The sequence below is a fragment of the Crinia signifera genome, chromosome 2, assembly GCF_055691185.1.
Source record: "Crinia signifera chromosome 2, ASM5569118v1, whole genome shotgun sequence".
NCBI classification, from domain to species: Eukaryota; Metazoa; Chordata; class Amphibia; order Anura; family Myobatrachidae; genus Crinia; species Crinia signifera.
Window position 1 is genome coordinate 334,542,148 of NC_139218.1, and position 24,115 is coordinate 334,566,262.

Here is a 24,115-nt window from a genome sequence, read left to right on the forward strand (position 1 = left end):
TCTCCTATAGGAAGCTGCGTGCTGTATACATCTGTGTATTGAATGTATTTAATCAGAAATGATAAGTGTCATAGTCTTCTTCTAACATGCTACATAATGCACATTACTGCATGATAGTATATTCTGTAGAATTAGAGTAAAGGTCAGTTACAACTTGTCTGGAGGTTCGTCTTTTTGATCCATGATTTGTTCTCTGGCTGAGCTCAGTGATCTGTAATAGAAGGACAGCCCACGCTGCAGGCACTGCCCTCTTCTCATAGATCTGCTCCTTACCTACACCCAGCAGGCAGAGCAGAGTTGCTGCTGAGCTGACTGTAATTGCAAGTTGCAGGATGGCCGTGCACATAGTATTCTTCCAGATATGTGTTGGTATTATTTGTTTGCCAATACACATCCTGGCATTGCTGGGTCTGTGGAATCCCATAGCTAAGAAGTGGATGCCTTTCCTCCTGGACAGGATCACAAATACCTACAACAAATACATGAGAGAACACAAGAAACAACTATTCAGGAACATGGGTGATTTTAAAGGCCCATCTGGGGAACTGAAGGTCCTGGAGCTGGGCTGTGGCACAGGAGCAAACTTCCCGTTTTATCCTGCAGGATGCAGGGTCACCTGTGTGGATCCCAACCCTAACTTCAAGAAGTATTTAAGCAAGAGCCTGGCTGAGAATGATCACGTGCATTTCCAGGACTTTATCGTTTCCCCAGGGGAGAAAATGGTCCAAGTTGCCAGTGGTTCCATGGATGTGGTAATCTGCACCTTGGTCCTGTGCTCTGTGGACAATATGGAAGGGATCCTGGAAGAAATACATCGGGTTCTGAAGCCTGTGAGTCCAAACAACTGTGCTTTGTAAAAACATGTATAGAGATGCCCGAAAAATGCCCGATCCCGGGATTGGCTTCCCTAATAAAAAAAACCTGCACCGGCCGCCCCGCATATTTACTTACATGTGCGGTGAATCCGGGAGCCGGGTGGGTGATGCAGTCCCTGATAAGATGGGAGGGCAGCACGTCCAGGAAGTGGCTGTGTGGCCTGCGCAGCCTGACCTCTGACCTCGTCACGCTGCACAGAGCTGCACTGCCGGGGACGGGAGAAGCCGGGCAGCATCTGAGCACCCACTTGCCCGGCATTAGACTGTTCATGCGGAGTCTAATCTGATTTCCCTCGCATCTGATTTCCCTTGAACCACCCCCGGCAGCTCCCTTCCATGCTATTTTTACATGTGATAAATAACGTAAAACTGGCAAATCAGGTACCAAATCTGATGGAAGGACTACCGGGGAGCTGCCAGGGGAGTTCAAGGGAAATCACGTGCGACTTGTGCCTCAGACAAGTCTCACATATGTATGTTGTTTGTTTGTATGTATGTATGTATGTATGTATATTGGGACTGATTCTGGTTCACTCACAAAAGCAAATTCTTTCTCTAATGGACAATGTGCAGAGAGAGTAATGCTGGCCACACATCAGACCAACTTTCCTTCAACCATCCAATTAGTTGCTTGGATGGAATAAAAATATGGTAATGGATGGGAGCAAAGGACAATCAGAAATGTGCTCACAAACCCAGACAGAAACATTGAGTAAAATTGTTGGTACTTGTTTCCTAGCACGGCCACACCGATTTGCATCGGGGTGATCGTGTCGGAAAAATGACGTCGGTCGCATCGCATGCGATGCGATCAACCCGATTTTTACATTGATTGAAATGTGAATAGGGTCCCTGGGATTGGATTCAATGTAAACTATTCCCCAGACCCCCAATTTTACCCCCTCAATGCCACCCCACGATTGACGCCAACCATCCTCCGACCTTTTCATACCCCTACTATCCACGTCGGCGTGGAGTTGAGAATATAAAGTGTGGCGAGCGGACGCGTATAACTTCACAGGTATATGCTTCCTCTCGCAGGGCTCGCTGCGCTCGCCACACTTTATATTCTCAATTCCACGCCGACGTGGATAATATGAGTATGAAAAGGTCGGAGGACGCGCACCGCCGCCCCTCGCGGGCTCGCTGCGCTCGCCACGCTTCGGGTTGGCGTCAATCGTGGGGGGGGGGGGTGACGGGGCCATATACAATGTGAAATGGGTCATATTGGCCCATTTCACATTTTTACCTATGTGAGATGGACTTAATCAAGTCCATCTCATCTTGTGCCATTATAATGGCACAAGACCGACGCGATGCTCCCGATTTCAATGTTAAAAATATTTTAACATTGAAGCCTATGGCAAAATCGCGGGCATCGCGTCGGGGGCCATGTTAATGCACGCGTCCGACGCGATGCCCCCGATTTTGCCTTTGCCGGCAAAATGGACCTGATTTCAAAGGAAATCGGGTCCATCGCGGGCATCGTGTACCTTAACTTTAAGGTACACGATGCCCGCAATTGTGGCCATTCTAGGAAACAAGTACCAAATTGTTTAAATCAAACAGGTTCAACTACAGTACCGCATCCGAGCGACAGTTTTTGTCCTTTTCCAGGGAGCAAATTTCTGAAGTAAATATTACATTTGCTCCCATCCAGTACCATATTTTTATTCCTTCCAAACAACTAGTTGAATGGTTGGAGGAAAGTTGGTCTTATGTGTGGCCAGCATTACATTTGGGTGGGGTTTGTAGTTCAAACTGATAGTTATATTGCAGTGTAAATATAAAGCAGTCAGAATTTACCCTGCACAGAAACAAAATAACACTGATCGCTCTGCCCCCACCTGCAGTGCATGGTTTTGTCCATTAGAGAGAGAACATTTGCTTTTGCAAGTGAACCATAATCAGGACAATAATGCATACCTTCCAACTTTGATGAAGTATGCCTTTGGCGCCCCTGAAAATTTTAGGGGCATGGCCTATGCTCGCAGTGAGATGAGGGAGATGGGGCCACTCTTCCATGGGTGTGGGGGACTTCTTAAAAAATCCAGATGTCTCCTACAACTTGCAGGAGAGTAGGCAAGCAGGGCTTAAATTGGCCCAGGAGAGGTGGTGGAATTAATTTTCACTGTGCCGCCCCTATTAGATTGAGATCAGGTCAGTGCTGGGGGCAAAGCACCCCCTATAAACTGCAAATGTGTGCCCTACCTGCCATAGGACAGTGCTCTCACAAGGGAGGGGTGTGGTCACACAATAGGGCCCCCAATTCAAATTATGTTACACAGCACAATCATTTTGACCACATGTAGTGCCCCTGATTTAAGTTGCACTACACAGTAGTTCTCCTTATGCATGCATGTAGAACATATTGTGGGGTATTCAATGCCGCAGCGAGCGGACGGCGAGGGGGTTAAACAGCGAGGATTGCTGAAAACCAGCGATCCTCGCTGTTTAACCCCTGCGCCGGCTGCTCGCTCTATTCAACGTACTGGGAAAATCCTCGCGGTCACAGGACGGCGAGAATTCCCCAAAACAGCGAGACCCGCTGCTGCAGAAAACTTGCAGTTTTTAGCCGCGGGTCTCGCTGCTTCTGGAGCCGCATCCGCCAATTCCCCCTCGCTCAAAAAACGAGCGAGGGGGAATTGGCGGATGCGGAGGCTGTGTTGAATGCTGTCAGGGTGAGTGGTGACAGCGAGCAGGAAGCCCTGCTCGCTGTCACCACTCGCAAACAGCATTGAATACCTGCCATTGTCTTCAGCATACACAAAGCCTGCTGCGCTTAGTGGCTTTTCTTCAATTCAATTGGCAGAATGATATCACATAAAGTGCCAGAAAAGGAAGCAGCTGGAACAGGCTTTTCCAGTTCCTCCTCCTACCTCCCCCTCCCTCACACACACACTTTAAACCCTATAGGCAAGTATGATACAAATGTATTTCTATGCATGCAGTTGAAGGTATAATTCTGTATTGATGTATGAAGTTTCAAGGTTAGCCACTTCTTATCTCCAGCCTGGTAGCAGGATAATAAAATGTGTCTATTTTCTCTAACCCACAAATCTAAATCATTTGGATAGGACCTGTGACTGTCTGGAAATTACTGTCAGGTCCATGTTTTACTCTTGAATCAATCATTTACTTTACTTCTAGAAGTAAAAATGCAAAGTCGATTTTGATAAGTCAACTGCTGGGAAGTTAAATATTTGTGCAAAATAATGTTGAAACAAGACAACTGTTCTATCAATTGGTATAAAACAAGGTTTTGCCTAAGAGTCATTTTTCTAGATGTGAAATTCCCTTTCTCAGGGTTATAACTTTTGTTATTAGTAGCCAGCTGTGGTTTTTTAAGGTTTTATTTAAATTGTGCAAACTTTCCTTTATTTTCAGGTTTTGCCATTAGTCAATGATTTAGTCAGAACTTTGCAGTTTAACCCTTTGAGTGCCAAGTGAATTTGTAAAATTTGGTGTGAAAATTGCCAAGCAAACATTTTTATTCATCATAATGACCTATAATGTTTACCTGTATAGGAAATATAATGTCAGCTGACCGCCCCCGGCACCCACGTCACAGGCCGAATACCATGGGAACGCATAGCATTTTCATGGGAATGCCCGTGAAACACTGGGCGTTCCCATGGGCGCAACTATCCGCCGTCGCTTCATGCCTCCCACCCGCAGTCTTGGGTGTGAGCAGTCTGTTGGCCGTGGCTGCACGCACCTGACGTATGCACATGCACAGAAATGTGCCTTACCAGAAATGCACCTGCGCATGCACCCAACATCGCCTCCCTCGTGTGAACCGATTAGAATAAGGGCCCTAATCTGGACCCAATAAAGCGTTGGTTTTGACCAAAAGTGTCCGAACACATACCAGACAAATTACAGATTACAATTATGTAAGAAATGTATATAGACACCGTCTGTTTTGACTATTGAAACTGATTGTGGTACATGTGGAGCCATGCGCCATCCCCACCCATCCACCAGAATGGGGCATGCGCACGAGACGCTTGTGGGCCCATTCCCGGCAATGGGACGGGCCAGTATGTGAGACGTCCCCGTCCATCCACCAGTGCAGGCCATGTATATTTATATGACACGCTGGCGGGCTGACTGAGAGCGGCTCCATCTGTACATGCCATACTGAACCATATAGGGCATTATCATTATTTACATAATATCTTCACCCTCCCAGACCATGATACACATTGGTCTCTACACAGTACATTGTACACCCATAACTACAAGATTAGGGAAGGGTTGGGTGAGCATAGCCTGTTTACAATGGAGGCTTTAAAAAGAAGACAATAGGAGACCATATGCTGCTACCTAGTCCTAAATAAAAACACAAAAAATATGATATAATGTTAGTTATTTGCTGTGTTAGGATGGGACATGAAGGGCCTATTGGGGAAATGCCAAGTTATTAGGGTGTGGTCAGTCTCCATAAGGGGTGTGGTCAGTCTCCATTAGGGGTGTGGCCAGCCACCACAGAGGCTTGGCTATTAGTGTAAATATGTACTGTGTATGTGTGTTTATATAGTAATCATGCATGATAATGTACCAGATTAATAACAACTATACACTGCAGAACATACCGTAATTCATTGCATTGTAATATAACCTAATCAGCATCATCTATAAGACTTGTACACCCTCTTGAACCTGATCTTGTGAGGTGGGTATGGGCTCTCAAGCAGTGAGTACAACCAGCGGCATCCCCTGTACCTCTGAAGGCCAGTACAACCCAGCATAATAAAATATTATTTGCTGTGTGTTTATATATACTGTAAACAAGGGTAAACTAGGTTGCTATCGATGGCGATTCTACAACCAGCCATCGATAGTTATAGCTATCGATGGTCATCCATTATCTTTGACTGAATGGCCTGTCAGCCAATCAGAATGTGGGGGTGGGGCTTCCAGGTGTAAGGGGGGCAGAGCTATGTGCCATGTCCCGGCACCTTGAGAAACATCTGTTCTCCTTTTCCATCGATGTAGGGAAACTATCTGGTTGTTCCACATTGATGGCAAAAGTATTCAACATCGGCCCTCAGCCATTGATGATTTCAAATCATCAATGGCCATCCCTACTGTAAACACTCATATCTCTATCTCTCTCTCGTGCGTGCACTATCTTCTTGAAACTGTCTGATTAGTGGAACCTGCAGCCGCATACCAAGGGTTGGCTTGGGAGAGTTGGCATTACACTTGGTTATATTGTTCTGCTTTACTTACTTGTTTGTTATACCAGACACCAATAACCTGGCTCTATAATGCTCATGTTTTCTGACTTCTCATGTGTTTTATTTCAGGGAGGAGCGTATTATTTCTTGGAGCACGTTACTGCAGATCCTTCCTCATGGAACTATTTTTTCCAGATCATTTTGAATCCAACCTGGAAATATATAGGGGATGGATGTGTACTTACAAAGGAAACATGGAAGTACCTAGAAAAAGCCAATTTTTCTCAAGTGAAACTAAGACATGTCATAGCTCCAATTAAATGGAGCCCAATCAAACCCCACATAATTGGCTATGCTGTAAAATAAGCGGTATGTAAATCCTATTTATCCATTATTCATCAGACCAAAAAAATGTCTGGCTAGCGCCTAAAACTAAAAGATTATGCTTACAAATGACAGTTGTATTTCAATCTGTAATCTGCAATAAATGACTGTACTCCATTCAATTTAAAAATGTAATAAGTACATCAGCTGCCATTTCATGTGAACCCTGTCCCTGAGCCTGCTTCTGTTGCACAGCTTACGGGCCAGATGCACAAAGCTTGAAAGTGATAAAATGGAAAGTGATAAAAAACCAACCAATCGGCTCCTACCTGCCATTTTTCAAACACAGTCTGTGACATTGCAGGTAGGAGCTGATTGGCTGGCTATTTATCACTCTCCATTTTAACAGTTTTGAAGCTTAGCGCATCTAGCCCTAAATTTGCCCAGAAAGGGAATTTATACAAGTTCGTAAAAAGCAACAAACAATGCAGCTTACTTAGCAGATTGGGCGGACTCTGCGAATGCTCAGTTTCATCAAGGAGTCCTCCACCAAACAGCTGATAAAGATGGGTAATAGCACTTTTAACAAACCTGCAAAAGGGACATAATTGCCATTAGAGGGAAATATTTCAGTCTGCAAAGGAAGAAAAAACCATAGGAATACCCCCACACTATAAACAAACAGTAAATAACAGATTGTACATGCTTTATAAAATAGAAAAATCAATGTAAATGATATATTTGGCTACTGATAAAAAATGCCTCGAATACGTGGAGTCGGTAGGCCCAAGTGGGCACATGCATGGTGTGATTAGGTTGTCACACCTTATGGTTCTATCCGGTAAATAATAATAGCGTCAGTTCATATCCATAACTGTTGTTACTTGTTAACGTGCCTTAAATCCCAAGTGCTGCTGTGCAGTGAGGGTCAGTGGGCACAGGTTGCCTTTATCTCATAATAAATCTGAGTTGCACCACAGAACATTGTCCCCTTTCATTGAAGTGTCCCTCTCCCATCCACCGGGGAACAGAAGAACGGATGAACCGGAGTCGCCCCTGAAGCAGCAAGGTAAGGGGAACCCGTTCCCTTCGTGCACCGGCCAGCACATAAAACTTGGCGTAAAACCGAACAGGATCCGTGTGCATCAGGAGAGTGAAAACTCGGTGAAAAATGGAGCAGCAGCAAGGCGGAGGAGCGACGCAGCCGGCAAATCCACAAAACCAAGAACAACAAGACACACAAGATGCAACACCGGCCGTGGCCATCACCCTGCAGTACCATTTCGGAGCTCCGTGGCTCCCGACCTATAGCGGAGACGACGACAAATTACAGAAGACCCCATTCGCAGAATTCAGGAATAATATAGAGTCCACGTTCCAGCTATATAGACCTAGCGAACACCAGAAGGTGAAAATACTAATGGGGCAACTGACGGGGTCCGCACGCAGGGAAGTGGCCTCATGGCCGATGGAAGATAGAAAAATTGCGACAGACATGCTAAAGAAAATCTTCACAACATTCGAAACGAAGACCATCCCTGAGCTGAAGATGTAATTGTACGCCCGCAAGCAACGGCCAAATGAGTCCCTACGGGACTACGCCCTGAGCCTACAGGAGACGTTAAAGGCTATTAGAGCAGTGGACCCGGAAGAGGTGCGAAACGCCGACGAGGCCTTAACAGTCCAATTTGTCGAAGGGGTGGCCCAAGAAAATGTCAAGATCCAATTACGGCTGTTGAGGTCGCAGATGCCTGGCAAGACCTTCCGGGACTTCACAACGGCTACCCTCACTATCATTGGTAACCCTAAAAATAGGGAAGAGGAGTATCCAGAACTAATCGGCTTCAAAGAAGGAGCGAACTCAACTGGAGCCGCAGCCAGTAGCACCGACACGGCAAAATGGACCCAAGGCTTGGCGGTGCAAGGTGGCCAGCAGCCCGACAGAGACGCGATGCAGACGCTCCAGAAACAAATGAAGGAACTGGCCGTCGGGATGGCGGAGATGCAGAGAGAAATGCGCCGAATGGCAAGTTCACCGGCACCGAGCTATGCAGGACCAAGATGGAGAGCCGAAAGACAAAGACCGGCCCGAAGCAGGTGGGAACCACCCCGAGAGTATGGACGGCAGCCTCCCGACCAGTTTGATGGGCAGGGATGTCCGACGTACCACCGAAGCCAGGAGGTCGGAAACACAGAGAGAGGTGGCAACCAGGACGAAGATTTAAACCCCAACGCCCCGAGGTCGAGGGCCGAGCCTCGGGGAGGACAGGAAGCTTAGGTCCAGCCCCCGAAAATGGGCAGGCTTGCTACGGCAGACAATGCTATATAGGTGCAAGCGAAGTACCTGCCACATCAGATCGTTACCCTTCAGCCCTCATAAAGAACCAGGGAAGAGTGGTCTGGTTTCATGTACAACGGGGATACGGTTTTATCAATTGTGCTAATACAGAAAGGGATATCTTCGTCCACTTCACAGCTATCCAGAAGAAAAATGCAAGAGATTTTTATCGAAGTCTTGGGGCCGGGGAGCCGGTGGAATTCGACATCATCAAGGGAGGAAAGAGCCTCCGGGCAGCCAACGTCACTGGCCCTGGTGGCGTTCCAGTCAGAGGCACCCAATATGCCGCAAGAAGAAAGCGCTGTTGGAAGTGCCCAAGTCACAGAAGCCATCCACGATGCTACCCCCCGAAAGATCCACCCCAACAGAATGGTATGTACCCCAAGGAAGCAGAAGATGGGGTAGGAAGAAGTAATGGGAAAGCGTACGGATGTGGCCAACAGAGCTCTCAGGTTCGAGTGCAGAGTGAGCCAATGAAGAATAAGCGGTCACATACCGAGGTGAACCCCAAGCGGGGGCTGAACTCACACGCAGTCACAGTCAAATCCATGTTGATAGTAGCGGGTAACCAGACCTCGAGGCTCGACAGCGTCCTTCCAGCATCGGTCCACCGAAGTCGGCGCAGGCTCCGCCCAAGACCGGATCAAAAGCTAGAAGAGGCAACAAAGGATGATGGGGATGAAGAGCCGCATGGTGAAGCAGTCCTCTTGCCTCCGCTGCCCAATGACCCTCTCCAGCTATTGATGGCGGTGGGCTGGTCCACTATGCCATGGCAAGCCCAGCCTAGGCCGCCAGTTGAATTACTCGCGCCTCGCGCGGCCATGGAGGTGGCCCCCGAGCCTGAGCTAAGGCGCTCCGAAAGGAGTTCTCGGGGTACACTTCCCCGGCAGTATCAGGATTAGATACCTGTCTGTAATCTGTCATGCATATAATGCCAACTGTAAAATACTGTCATTGTTACCGTTATAAATGTCATGTGAGTGTAAAGGACTGTTAGTTATTGTGTTATGATGCGCGGGGACACGCATCCGTTAAAGCGGGGGTGAATGTGGTGCCCCGGACCTCTATTGGCCACACAACCCCCTTCCAGGGCGCAAAGGGTTAACCGTGCAAGCGCCGGTCCCAGTGCAGGAGAGAAGGGGTTAACATTCCCCCGGGACTTTGCACGCTTGGAAGTGACAGGCAGGTGTGGGGGCCAGGAGATTGGAGGAAGCAAGGAGGGGCGGAGAAGGAAGGAGCAGCTGGAGGGACCCTCACGTGAGCAGCGTGCTGTGCTGTGCTGAGTGGCGGCGTAGAAGGAGAGCCGGCCGGAGGACGGAGAGCGGGTGAGAGGAGAGCCGGCCGGAGGACGGAGAGAGGGTGAGAGGAGCTCTGCAGCAGCAGCCAAGCGGGAGCCGCGGCAGGTGACTGACAGCCCCTTTCACTCCGTGCGGCTGAGAAGGAGAAGAGGACGTCGGGCGACTAACGGCACCCACACGCGACGAGAGGAGATGGAGAAGGCACTGACTGACGCGTCACTCATTCCCCCCCCCGCCGGTGGAACGGAGATCGCGGCGGTGAAGAGGAGGACCTAAGCCCGCCCAGCAACACTAGCCCTGGGAGCCACAGAGTGTGGCAACGCTTCGGCGCCCACACTAGTGTGCTCCCTGGCAGGAGGAAGAGGACCCGCAGAGACCCCCTTCGCCGCGGACAGCCCAGCAGTGGGAGCACGTGACGGGCTGGAGCCTGCATCTGGGTCCAGCCAAACAGGTACTCTCTCCCTGCCCGGCCCGCACACAACTATTCCCCTGCTCAACTGCGCCCACACTGCGCCCCATCAGTTCTGGGACACCCTCATTGGAGCCTCAGCCCTAAACCACCCACACTTCCCCACCAGAGTCAGGGAGGGGTGGATCCAGGGCCCCAGTGGCAGTGGGACATCACCTCCCCTAGGAGGGACTACAAAGGGGTCAGGAACCCTGTCCAGACTTTGCAGCCTTGAAAGTAGGTGACACTCTGCTGCCGGGTACCCATACCCATAGAGGCTACTATTTGGAAGGAGATAGCACCACCTCATGGCTAAACCCAGGAATATCCCTAAAGGAGACTCAGGGACCATTGCTTTACCGGGCAACTATTCCGGATTGACATTATACAAGTGGGAGCCGCGGCAGGTGACTGACAGCCCCTTTCACTCCGTGCGGCTGAGAAGGAGAAGAGGACGCCGGGCGACTAACGGCACCCACACGCGATGAGAGGAGACGGAGAAGGCGCTGACTGACGCGTCACTCATCCCCCACCCCCCCCCCCCCCCCCCCGGTGGAACAGAGATCGCGGCAGTGAAGAGGAGGACCTAAGCCCGCCCAGCGACACTAGCCCTGGGAGCCACAGAGTGTGGCAACGCTTTGGCGGGTGACGTCACCTCAGCCTATCGGTTAAGAGGGTACACTGGTGCACCAGTTAAATCGTTACCTACTGTTATAATTATTGTTGTGGTATACCATGCACGGTTTAATGTGTGAATATGTTAAAGGTAGCCTCCAGTGTTAACGGTGCCGTGTCGACTAGTTGACCCAGTAGTAGCCACAAAGCGGGGGTGTTTGACCCAGAACGCCATCACGGTACCTCAAACACGTGGAGTCGGTAGGCCCTAGTGGGCACATGCGTGGTGTGATTAGGTTGTCACACCTTATGGTTCTATCCGGTAAATAATAATAGCGTCAGTTCATATCCATAACTGTTGTTACTTGTTAACGTGCCTTAAATCCCAAGTGCTGCTGTGCAGTGAGGGTCAGTGGGCACAGGTTGCCTTTATCTCATAATAAATCTTGAGTTGCACCACAGAACGTTGTCCCCTTTCATTGAAGTGTCCCACTCCCATCCACCGGGGAACAGAAGAACGGATGAACCGGAGTCGCCCCTGAAGCAGCAAGGTAAGCATAGGCGTGCGCACATTGAGTGTTAAGGGTGCACAGGCACCCCCTAATGCTGTGACCTCCATTATGAACACCTCTGCCGCTAGCAATACCAGCAATATCTTTTTTCATTGTTAATTGTACTAGACCATTGTCATATCACTACACACCTGTGTCATCCATATATGTCTTTTACTTTATTTGCATGGAGTAAATTAGAAGATTAACCCTGAAATAGGCAGGGGATTATGGTGTGGCTGAGAGATGTTATATATTGTAGCGAGTGCCAATTGATGATTGTAGACACGCCTGATTGGTGGTGTTAGACAGACCCAAAGGGCAGTAATAGATATGCCCAATAGGTGGTGCTAGGGACACCCCTTTGACGGTGCACCCCCTTATAAAATGTGCTGCGCACACCTATGAAGGTAAGGGGAACCCGTTCCCTTCGTGCACCGGCCACCACAATTGCACATTATTAGAGCTTTTATATTGTACTAGCTGCCGTCCCGTCAAACTGATAGAACAATATAACAGTAATGTTAGCACCCACGACTGTCCATGCTTGAACCATGCAACACTTGAATTACTCTGTTGGGAGCCATCTATTGGTTGCCGGCACACACAGCACTTTAATTCCACCCATAGAGGTGAGGAGCAGGGTTAGCCTTTTATTATATGGGATTTGCTTCTGTATTTTAATTGTATATTACAACTTGAAAGAAACGGAGTACTGTAACTTGTCACTTAGTACACTCTTCTGGCATAAATCAGGCACATTTTCTGTTGGTTTCACGAGCATAGCGAACTATGCTGGTGTATTGTAGCATTAGGACGAGGGTGGGGGATAAGATTTGGAGGGTAGGGGGGCTTATGGTTGGGGGGCTAGAGGATTAGGAACTGAAAATGGGGTTAGGGTTAGTCACGAACAGGGGAGGGTTAAGATGATGGTAGAGAGAGAGGTAGAATAAAAAACACAACAGATGCAGCGCCTGAATGTTCAAATAAAAAAAAAAATAGAAATTTAGGGTGAAATTTAATAGGATGAGAGATTCAGAAAGTGAGAGATTTGGTAAGAAATCTCCAGGGTTTTTTTTAAAGCGGCAATCATTTACACTGCAAAATTAAACTGGTTTTGTAGTGTAAATGATTGCCGCTTTAAAAAAACTGGAGATTTCTTACCAAATCTTAAAATTCACCCTCTATTGGATTGACTTTTACATATATTCTTTATATATATTAAAATTGTTGGTAATAATACAATAATACTAGACCAATAATTCAAGGGCAAATTAAGACACATATAAAAGCAATTGCATATACTGAGTGGTAACAGAATGCACCACACTGATCATTTAACATGTGCTGCACTAATTTACTATCCGTTCCTATGTGAACCTAGAAACATTTAGGGCTGGCTCAGGGCAGTTTATAGTTACTATCCGGCTTCTCAGATATGGGGCTCAGGTTGTCTTGTAAGCCATAAGATAGAATCCTCCTTGAGAATGTAGAGGGTCTTTTGAGGCAAGAGTCCCTTTTATAATCCGGGTGACAATGAGGTGTGAAAATATTGCTGTTTGTGTCCCTGAGTGAGAAGCATCCAAAACAATCGGTCCATCCAGGTAGGTTCGGTGGATAGAGTGCTGCAGTTTTTAAGTCACTGACACGTTTCGCTATAAAATAGCTTTTTCAAAGGGAGGGGTAGAATACCTACTCAGGACCTGTCAAGATCTGTTGATTGGGATGCTGCTGTTGATCTTCTGACCACCGGTATTCTGTCTGTTGGTCATACATACGTAATACATTACAGCAATTTGTAGAAAAACACACAGAAGGCTTAATCAAATTATCAGGCGCAGACAGATATATTGCTATTTACCACAAGTTTAACTGGCCTCAGTATAATAAAGCTTATTTAAGTGCACATTCTTGATCAGCAACTGCTTCCTAGCCTATTCAGCTCTATAGATAATGGCAGAAATAGATCTGTGTTCATCATACTGAATGCGTGAAATCCTTTCTTGAACAATTAAGATTACTGTCCATAAAGGGACATATACACGGGGCGATTTCAGCCCCTTTTCTAAGCAATCTGACCATGTCGCTTAAGCTGGGTACAGAACTACAGATTTATCTGTCCGGTGGGTACAAAAATCTGGAACTGTATAGGAGCATATAGCAAGCAACTATTTGCTCCTAAATGCTAGAAAACAGACAAAAATATTCCTTGGATACATTTATTATATCAGATTGACTTAACCAATTTGTCTAACTGACCATTGTTTGTTTTCCAGCGTTTAGGAGCAAATTATTGATTGTCATTTTTTCCCCATACATTACCAGATTTTTGTTCCCACCAGATATATTGGATATATAGATCTCTGTAGATGTGTATCCAGCATTAGAGATGGAACACTGATCGCTCCATGTGTATACACTGCAGCGATGGTGATGCGCAGTCCCTAGATTGCGGGGCTTTGCCTATTAACAATAAGAAAAGCCCCGCTCCGCACGATCGCTCAGCACACAGCATTGCGGGTGCACCGCGATCGTGCGCTGAGCCATCATGCTAAAGCATGTCGCTCAGTCACGTCTGTATGCTCCTTAAGGTTCTTTTCCTGTTTTTTTTTTTTTGTTTGTTTTTTTACAATTTGTCCCTTTTTTGTTTTTAAGACTCAAAAGTAATACTTGGAGAACAGAAGACGAAATCTGTACTATGGGAAATAGTATGCCACAGAGAACCAAAAGAAGTTGGATTCCTTTTGGGAGTTTAAAAATGTTCTGAAGAAAAACCTATATATCTGGATCACTAACCGTTTGTTTTCTGTCTGTAAGTGTATGTGTTTTATTACTATCGTAAATAAACTTTCTACCTACAACAAACCTTTTCTCTTACTTGAAGAAAACCGAAAGGTATTTGGTATTTAATACTATCCTGCATTCATTAAATGTACAAAGAAGGGCAACTAAAATGGTGCATGACCTACATCACAGAACTTACCTGGAAAGACTAAAAGATCTTAACATGTATAGTTTGGAGCAGAGAAGGGAAAGGGGGGACATGATAGAAATCTTCAAATATATCAAGGGTTTTAACATAGTACAGGAGGGAAATTTTCTTCAAAGGAAACGAAGTAAAGAACACGAGGACATGCACTGAAACTGGAGGAAGGTAGGTTCAGGGGAAATGTTAAAAATAATTACTTCACAGAAAGGGTAGTGGATAAGTGGAATAGCCTCCCATCAGAGGTGGAAGAGGCTAAAGGTGCCCACACACTAGAATGATTTTTGGGCCGATTGGCTGATATCCGATAAATCGGCCGATATAATCGTCCGATGTTTACCGATAATCGGTCGAAAATTGGCCGATTTTGGTCCGATGCGTGCTCCCGTGGATCTTTAGCTGAATCTTCTGATCTTACGTGCTGCACAAAAGATCAGAAGATTTAACAAAAGATCCATAGGAACGCACACGGGATCTTAAGAAAAATCTTTGGTAAAGACGTGCGCTTGCCTGAAATCTTTTGTCCAGGAAGGATAAAAGATTTCAAGGCTAATTTATGCGCACATCTTACGATCGCAGATCTTTCTAGTGTGTGGGCACCTTAAGACAGTAGAAAATTTAAACATGCTTGGGATAGGCATATGAATATCCTTACAAAGAAATAAGGATCAAAAAGGGTTGAGATTACCTGAAGGATAAAAAAGGGGCAGACTAGATGGGCCAAATGGTTCTTATCTGCCGTCAAATTCTATGTTTCTATGTTTAATGAAGAAGTATGATGCTGTTTTTCTTATTGGCCACAAGAGGTCACTGGACCCTGGGATCTCTCTACTGATGGACTGTGATGGATTCAATCAGCAGGAGCAATACATTTCTTGAGGTGTGTTCTCAGGGGATGCGGTCATTCGTCAGACTGCATTTAGGTCTACAGTCATTAGGTCGACCCCACTAGGTCGACTGGCAGGAAGGTCGACCTGACTTAAGGTCGACATGGGCCAAGGTCGACATGACTTAAGGTCGAATTTGCATAAAGGTCGACATGAGGAAGGTCGACTGGTCATAAGGTCTACATGGGTTTTTCACTGTTTTTTGAGCCGACATGTGCCGACAGGCGGTATTTCATGCCCTACCATCCACTAGGGCGTGGTGGGAGAATAAAATAGTGTGCCGAGCGCAGCGAGGCACCGTGCCCGAAGCATCGCGAGCGAAGCGAGCGATGCGAGGGTCCGATTCTCATTGCCAACTGTGTCCATGTCGACTGTGTCGACATTCGGATCAAAAAAACAGTGAAAAACCCATGTCGACCTTATGCCCAGTCGACCTTCCTCATGTCGACCTTTATGCAAATTCGACCTTAAGTCATGTCGACCTTGGCCCATGTCGACCTTAAGTCAGGTCGACCTTCCTGCCAGTCGACCTAGTGGGGTCGACCTAATGACTGTAGACCTAAATGCAGTCTGACGAATGATCCCATTCCGTTCTCAGCATGTGTAATTTTTATATATATATATATATATATATGTTGTATGTAATTTTTTGGATAAACACGATATTGTCACTGTTATATATTGTTGGATACATTTTTGTTAACGTTATGATATGTAATAAATCTTTTGCCATGCTGATGCATACCAGGGGCGGAGTGGCCCGTCGGGAGACCGGGCCATTTCCCGGTGGGCTGGTATTTATTTGACCGCTTTCTACTTGTCCATTCTTGTATCCTGATGACAATATAAAAACTGTCAGGGTGGCATTTAATAGAATGTCATTTTTAGACACTTTCAAATTAGCCCATTATCGCATTTTTTAAAATCGCATTTTTTGCCGCAAATTAGCATATTTAATGAGGTGTATATTTCCGGGGGGGGGGGGGGGGGAGTGCATTCAAATGCGATATAGGGCGAATTTTAGTCATGAAAATGTGCGAATTTGAGGTAATGTGTGAATTTGTGTTTTAAATGGCATGAGGTCCCCCCTCCTGAGCATAGCCAGCCCTGGGCTCATTGAGCTGGACCTGGTTCCAAAAATACGGCGGACGATAAATCTGGGGGTTCCCCTGTATTTTGAAACCAGCACGGGGCTCCAACAGCCCGCTGTGTCATGCCACAGCCGGGAGACACTTATTATATAAGGTCCCCCAGCCGAAACATGAGCACCGTGGCTGGTCAGCCTTGGATGGGGTACCTGGAGGAGTGGGGGCCAGTGTTCCCTCTAAGCTGTGCGCGTGTGTGCGTGCACACAACCTGCCAAGCGCACGCACAGACATTACAACAGAGCGCACACAGCAGCAGTGGTCCCCTTTTTGCAGTTGTGGACTAAATTAATGTGTTTCACCCATTAACTACATTGTGTGTTGTGTTTTGAATGTTTATTATCATTTTAAAGTAAAGTTAACACAAATGCTGAACATCGTTTTTCAGTTATATATGTAAGTGATGCTCAAAAATTAAAAATTCCTTCCAAAATTGCACAGCCAATATCTTTTGCCGCACACAGCCTTCGTAAAATTTGAGGAAACATTGGTGGGGACCCCCCCAATAAAGGGATCCCCGCCCCCAGGCTTCATCCATCCAGAGTTGAAGCCCGGGGCTGTGACCGGCATCGGTGGCCAGTGAACGCCTGCTTGATAGGCTGATATTCACATATTCCTAACATTGCTTTATGCAGGAGAACTACAAGTGCCAGCAGACCTCCCCCCGCATGCTGGGACTTGGAGAACCACAAGTCCCAGCATGCGGGGCATTAATGGGTCCACTGGGACTTGTAGTCCACCTGTAAAAAGAATGTTAAAAGAAAAGACACACAGAAAAGTATAACTTTATTTCACACACAAACACACACCTCACTTTTACACCAATATACTTACCAATCCAGGGTCCAGCGCTGGTCTGTCTCCTGCATAGCCAGCTCACCCTGCACTGACAGCGGGGTGAGCCGGCTTTCTCCTGCGCAGCTAACACCTTATGTAGCGCTGTTCCAGGGTGTTTCATTTGCATAAACTTAGTTTCCCTTGCATCAAGTTGTACATCACGAGTATTGTTACTACTGTTGATCCGGCAAATTTGCAAGAACTGCGAATACGGTAACCCTGCTGTTGTTGCTATGGGATGAAGGCTGGAATGTTGTAACATAGAGTTACGGTCTGACGTTTTTTCAAATAATTCTGTGTGTATTTGCCCCTCCGCCACAGAGATTTTTATGTCCAAAAAGTGGACGCTGGTGGAACTTATTTGGTAAGTAAATTTAACTGGGCTAAGACCATAATATCAAAATGTTGTCAATATATCGGCCATATAAAAAATGTTATTACTTATTTCTGAAGATGAAAAAAATATCCGGTGCTTGCATTTATGCCTAAATGCATTAGCGTAAACAGGGGCTGCACATGAACCCATTGCACAGCCTATTCTTTGATAGTAAAATCACCCATCATGGACTAAATAATTATTTATTAGAGTGTACTCTAATAATTGGATTAAGAACACTTGCTTCATCTATAGGGTTAATATATCATTAATATATTGTTAGATATCAGTTAGCACACTTCAGAGAATATTCCAGACATCACTGACATCACCCCTATGGAGTTAGCTGTAATGTAGACAGATGATGCCCGAGCTCATAAACTGTAAGTGTTTAAACACACTTGTTTATTGTTTATATTGTATGTGTGTGAAACGGTGTAGACCCCAACAAATCACTTTTGTTCAAAGTCCTGGAGTGACGCCTTGATTCTATCTATCTATCTATCTATCTATCCATCTATCTTTGATTTTGTATACAATATAATATTTAGAAGTGTGGTAGGTGTTTATTATAAGAATATAAGAATATAATATTGGAGTTTTAATAGGATAAGAAGAGGAATATACAGTATGTTTGTATATACACTAATGGTAATTTAAAACCAGATAATATCAGATGATCTTTTGATCATTTCGGGTGGTGAGAGTAAACATTTGAGAAATCATTTGGATACTCAGAACTTGTCTACCAATGTGGTAAAATGTACTTACAAAATTGACAAATGAATTGTCCAATTTCTTGATGTTAGTGTATTGATTCATGAGGACAATATCCAGACGTCAATATTTATGAAGCAGAATGACCTTAATACTGTACTGAGAAATTAGAGTATTCATCCGGTTCACTTACATAAAGGTTCACCTTATTTCCATTTGTTCAGAGTACGCAGAACAACCTTAATTGCTGAAAAATGTAAACTGCATTAGATTCTATTGTATCTAGATTTATCCCAGGGAAGAGTTGGTAATACTGATAGAAAAAGTGATGAATATATCACACAGTTGTTACAGTCAAGTTAAACATAACTGGGTGGGGGAAAAAATGGTTGTTTTCCCTGCATGGGGTGTGTGACCTGTAGATCTATGTCAGTGGGTACCACCTTTAATCACCCCCATGCAGGTAGAGAGAGAGCAATTAAATATCCCCCATGTTGTAATTCATTGTATGTCATCTAAACACTAACGTGTCCATGTGGCCTGACGTATGTGGGGAAAACCAAACAGACCTTTAAGGAATGTATGGCCCTGCATAGGTCAGCCATACACTAGGCTTTGGCTAATGGCCACAGCAAACAGCCGGTGGCACGCCACTGCCTGAAACTTGGACATTGCATGAATGTGATCTATGATTATAGAAGGTTTAAATGAGACATAGGGGCTCCAGTGTTTCAAATAAAGGCATTAAGGGATTGCACTGTCAGATTCTTCTCTTTAGCACTTTTGGATACAGGGCCGCCAACAGGGGGATGCTGTGGGTACAGTTCTGGAAGGGCCTGGGCAGCTCATTTTGCCCACTGCAAACCCAACCCTCCCCCCCCCCCCCCCCCCGACTGCCTCCGCTGTGTTGCCTGCTTTTTCAATGCAGGACACTGGCGGCCAATTAAAATGCTGCACCAGCTTTGAGCCAACCAGAGCTTATGTACCGTTAGCCAAGCAGAACAGCTGTCAGTAGACTAGCTATGATTTACTAACCAGCTGGTGCTGCATTTTAACTGGCTGCCGGTGTCCTGCATTGAAGATGCCTGTGCTTCGGGACCTGCGGCAGGAGTCAGGCGGTAAGTGAAAGGGGGGGGATGGGGGAGGGGGCCCGGACCCAAAATTCCTAGTGGCAGCCTTGTTTGGATATATTCTGTTTATAAATATTGCTCAGCAAATTGTGTTGAATTAGGGTTTGCAGGTGATTTACTGTATATGTGTGACAGCAATTTACGTTATGTTATGGTATTGTATTTCATTTATGTACATATTGTATATAAGATTTTTAAGCAACGTTTCTGTTATTGTTTCTTAGCAACATGTCATGTGAGTTCTGAGGTGCCCTGAGTGAAACGTCTTGGCCAATCAACTGAACTAAAGTTGGAGAACAGCTGTCCAATGCCGCCAGCCGGAGTCTGCATGGTGGGAGCTGCACTCTCCGCCGTTATGGCGTGTAAGAGACGGACGACCGGCTTCTGGCGCAAGGTGATGGTGCGCTCGGTGTGGGGGACCCGGTGAGTTCAGGTGTTGCCTGATTTGGGGGTGGGGTGCTGTTGAACCCATAAAGGCTTTTTAATTGCTGAAATCAGTCTGTTGGAGTGCCGTTTTATCTGCACCTACATATATTAGATGGATTGCTGTCCTGGAAGGGAACCGCAGCACAATGCATTTCTACAAGTAAATTCCAGACTCTATGATCATGCTATATATAGGTACGGCATCACTCACGTATACTTGGATGAGTCCCGGGGCCCTCAGAAATGGCTCACACACAGCAAGACGTAAATACAGACATCAAAGGTAGCAGCACTCAGTAAGTGCTGAGTGATGCTACCTTTGATGTCTGTATATAAATTTACAGATGGAGCCCCTCTCAGCTTTGTGAGGGCTGGCGATTCACCAGACCCCGCCATTCGTCGGAAGGGGACATGCGCGCACAAGACGCTCGCACGCCCTGTTTTGACGGAGCTCCCCGCTGCCGTCCGCCTCCTCCACGTCACTGTTTGCCAGTCCCCACTGCCTCCCCGCATCCCCCTTTAACCCTACCCATCTCCCTCAAGCGGAGATGGGCAGTGTTTCTGCCGCCCAGCCGCCGAGTGACTGGGACGTGCGTGCGTGTGAGACGCTTGAGCGTCCCAGTCTGATGGAGTCCCTCTCAGCCGGCGCTCGCCAGCGGGGACATTCTGGCGGGCGCTGGGAATGAATGAGAGGGATTCCATCTGTATATATTTTATTATAAGCTGATTTAAGCTGTTTTTGTTTTTGAAAGATGTATTTCTCGGATCCGATCGCTGGCCTGAGAATTCTGGACGTATGCATGGTGATTGACAGACGGCCGATGTTTGGGATGCCACCCGGCCATTACAAGAAGTGGAGGCAGATCCAGTCACTTGAAGGGAGCACCTCTGATATCAGCACTGGTACTGATTAGCTATGGTTCATCACAGTGCCTAGTACGTCTGTGGCTAAATACATATACATGCACATGCGCAGGGGCGGGGGGGGGGGTTAATTAGATGGTGAGTAAATGCAAAAGGATTTGCAGAGATTTGCAAGGCTGTGATAGCTTTTGCACAGCTGCAATGGCTTTCTCACCCATTCACATGTGTTTGATTACACTATGGCAGTGGTCAGGGAACATGCTGGTAGATTTATTAAACGTCGATCAGGGGAATATGCGCTATCCCCGTGCGTTATAGCAGGGGATAGCGCTTCCCCTGATCTATCACACCCACCGAGCGTTTACTCTAACGCCGGCGGTGTGGGGCAGGAGGCATAGCGCAGGGGCGATGTTTTGCACTGCGCCCCTGCCTCCTGCCAGATTTATGAACGGTCAGCATCGCTGACCGTTCCGCCACCTGCAGCTGTCGACTTCGCCAGCTGCAGACGGCGATGCCTATACCTAACAGCAGGGACAGCGCTGTCCCTGCTGCTGGGGCTGAACTGCGCTGGGATCTCGCGAGACTAGCGAGATCCCGCGCATGCGCAGTCAGCCGGCCGGGGGGGAAGGAGATGGCGCATCAGTATTAACTGATGCGCTGTCTCCAGGAGGGACATCGCCGGAGGGGGGAGTTAGCGCTCCCCCACTCCGGCGGCAAGATCTTAGTAGATCTTGTCGGTGTCCCCTCCTGCTTCGCCTCGCTAATGAGGCGAAGCAGGAACTGTTATAGCGGCGCGATAGGCGCCGCTATAATAAATCTACCCCTCTGTCCTCATTACCCCACACAGTGCATGTTTTGCTGGTAACCCAGCAGGTGCACAGGTGTACTAATTACTCACAGACACATATTATAAGGTCCGCAGGTGGAGTTAATTATTTCACTTCTGTGAGGAGACCTGCAAAACATGCACTGCGTGGGGTAATGTGAACCGAGTTCCCGGACCACTGCACTATGGCAATGCAGCGATTAACTGATTACTGGGCTCAGAGGTTTAGCAGCACTGCAATCAGTTCTGAATTAGGCCCATTGTCTGCTTGTATGAGACAAAAATAGACTAGTGTTTTTCAGTGGTAACTATGTGAACATGAGACCAAACCAGAATAGTGTTTTTAGTCCTTGATTCTAAATCCTGGGACAATATCATTCACCGTGTGCCTTAAATTCGTAGCATCTATATGATCCACATTATACATTGTATTTAGATGTTATTTTGAACATTCAAGGCAGCAGTGCCACCTACTGGTTTTTTTTTTTTATTTATATTATAATACAATTTGGACTTAAAAGTTTTATTTTACTGGGTCTCGGTGTGATTTAATACACTATTGGTTAAGTTAAATTCCAGTGGGCCCTTTAATGCCCTGCTTGCTGGGATTTGTAATTCCACATTTAACCCAATAATTTATCATTCTTATTTTTACACAATGGTTTCAACCCAGTGCCCACCACCTAGGGACACTGGGGACAGCCCTGGTTTTCGGCCTGGGGAGAAGGTGCCCTGGAGGGAGGGACCCCTTTATTGGGGGGTCCCCACTCTCCCAGGGTCCCGGCCCGTGTTGACCAGTCAAGAATGAATGCTTTGGCGGAGCTTACATAAAAAGTCTCCACCTGCTGTGGCATTAGCTGTCTGGGCCCGGTGCTGGTTTACAAAATATGGGGGCCCCCTACTCATTTTGTCCCCTGTATATTGGGAACCAAGACCAGCCCATGAGCCTGGTGCTGGTTATAGAAATACAGGGGACTCCAACTTTTTTCCTACCTGTATTTCTGCAACCAGGACCTGCAACCAGAACCGTATTTTATTATTATTTATTTATTTATTTAATGTTTTATTTTTGCACAAAGAAGCCTGCACAGACCTGACTGATCCATGCAGGCTTCAGCCAAATACGCCTGGAAAATGAGTATTTTCCAGGCGTATTTCTGGGACAATTACTGGCTGTATATACTATATGGGTTCTACGCTCGCCACAAACTATGTTAAAAAAAAGTAACTTAACTCCATGCCAACATGGATAGTTCATACCTCCACTATCCATGTTGGCATGGAGTTGATTTTAAATAGAGTGAATGTTGAAATTTATTTGTATTCTTTCGATGGTTTATTCATTCGTATTTTGCTATACCAATTAATATATGCCTCATAAATGAATACGTACAGCCGTATACTGGCCTTGTAAATTCGGAAAGTACGAATTTACGGCTGCATATGGCATCAAATGAGTATGCGTATTCATAGCCATTCGATCTTAATAAATTTCCCCCTATGCCTAACCTGTGGCTTTCTGCCAGAGCCGAGCAGCAGCACCTCCTATACAGGTACCCTATGTCCTTCCCTACATGCACCAGTCTGTTTTCCTATGTCCTTCCCCAGTCGGGGAATCGCATCGGGACATCTCACGGGGGGGACACCATTAGACACTTTTTTCCACTAAAATATTTAAATATGTTTTTACAAATGTTTTTGACTTAACTAAATAAAAAAATAAAAAATTATGTCATTTTTTTAAAAATACCAGCATGTGGTAAGAAATACAATAATCTCCGTTTTAGCTTTATACAAAACATAATACAAAACAAGCGTAACATTGAATATTAGTAAAATGCCTGAGGGAACAGAAAAGTCCAGATTCATTCTATATTTGAAGGATTTTAAGTGGAGGCCTCTAACACTGGGGGGGAGAGAGTTTTATATAGTTGGAACTCTGGGGCCGATTCAGACCACACAGGTACAAATTCGGCCCAGTCTCCGATGGTGGAGGATTGCGCATAGGTGCTAATGCACATGAGCAGGCAAACACCCCCCCCCACCCCCTACCGCAGTGAGCGCCATCAGCAATATTTTTAATCGCCGGGTCACTCGCTGCATGTTTGACAGGTAGGGGGCTTCTGGGGAGGACACCTGGCATCTCATGGGCGTGCCCGCAAAAGCAGTGGACGCATCCATAGAAACGCTGGACGGGCCCCAGGGAATGCAGGTGTTCTCCACATGATATCAGCGACTGCCCCCAATTCGGAGAACACCATGCAGCCAAAAAGTTCTGGGCTACTT

At 46.4% G+C, this 24,115-nt stretch overlaps 1 protein-coding gene and 1 long non-coding RNA gene across 2 annotated transcripts; both read left to right on the top strand.

The window, feature by feature from the left end:
• Positions 1-251: 251 nt before the first annotated feature.
• On the top strand, positions 252-14,500 carry LOC146057794 (thiol S-methyltransferase TMT1A-like). The gene is made up of 3 exons (XM_083169478.1): positions 252-830; positions 6,191-6,430; positions 14,291-14,500. The coding sequence occupies exons 1-2, from the start codon at positions 333-335 to the stop codon at positions 6,425-6,427; spliced, it is 735 nt and encodes a 244-aa protein (XP_083025604.1). The 5' UTR covers positions 252-332; the 3' UTR covers positions 6,428-6,430; positions 14,291-14,500.
• Positions 14,501-15,034: 534 nt separating this feature from the next.
• On the top strand, positions 15,035-21,064 carry LOC146057796 (uncharacterized). Its single transcript, XR_014469778.1, has 3 exons — positions 15,035-15,501; positions 19,938-20,136; positions 20,892-21,064. It is a non-coding gene; the product is annotated as an uncharacterized LOC146057796 (long non-coding RNA).
• The last annotated feature ends 3,051 nt before the right edge of the window (positions 21,065-24,115 follow it).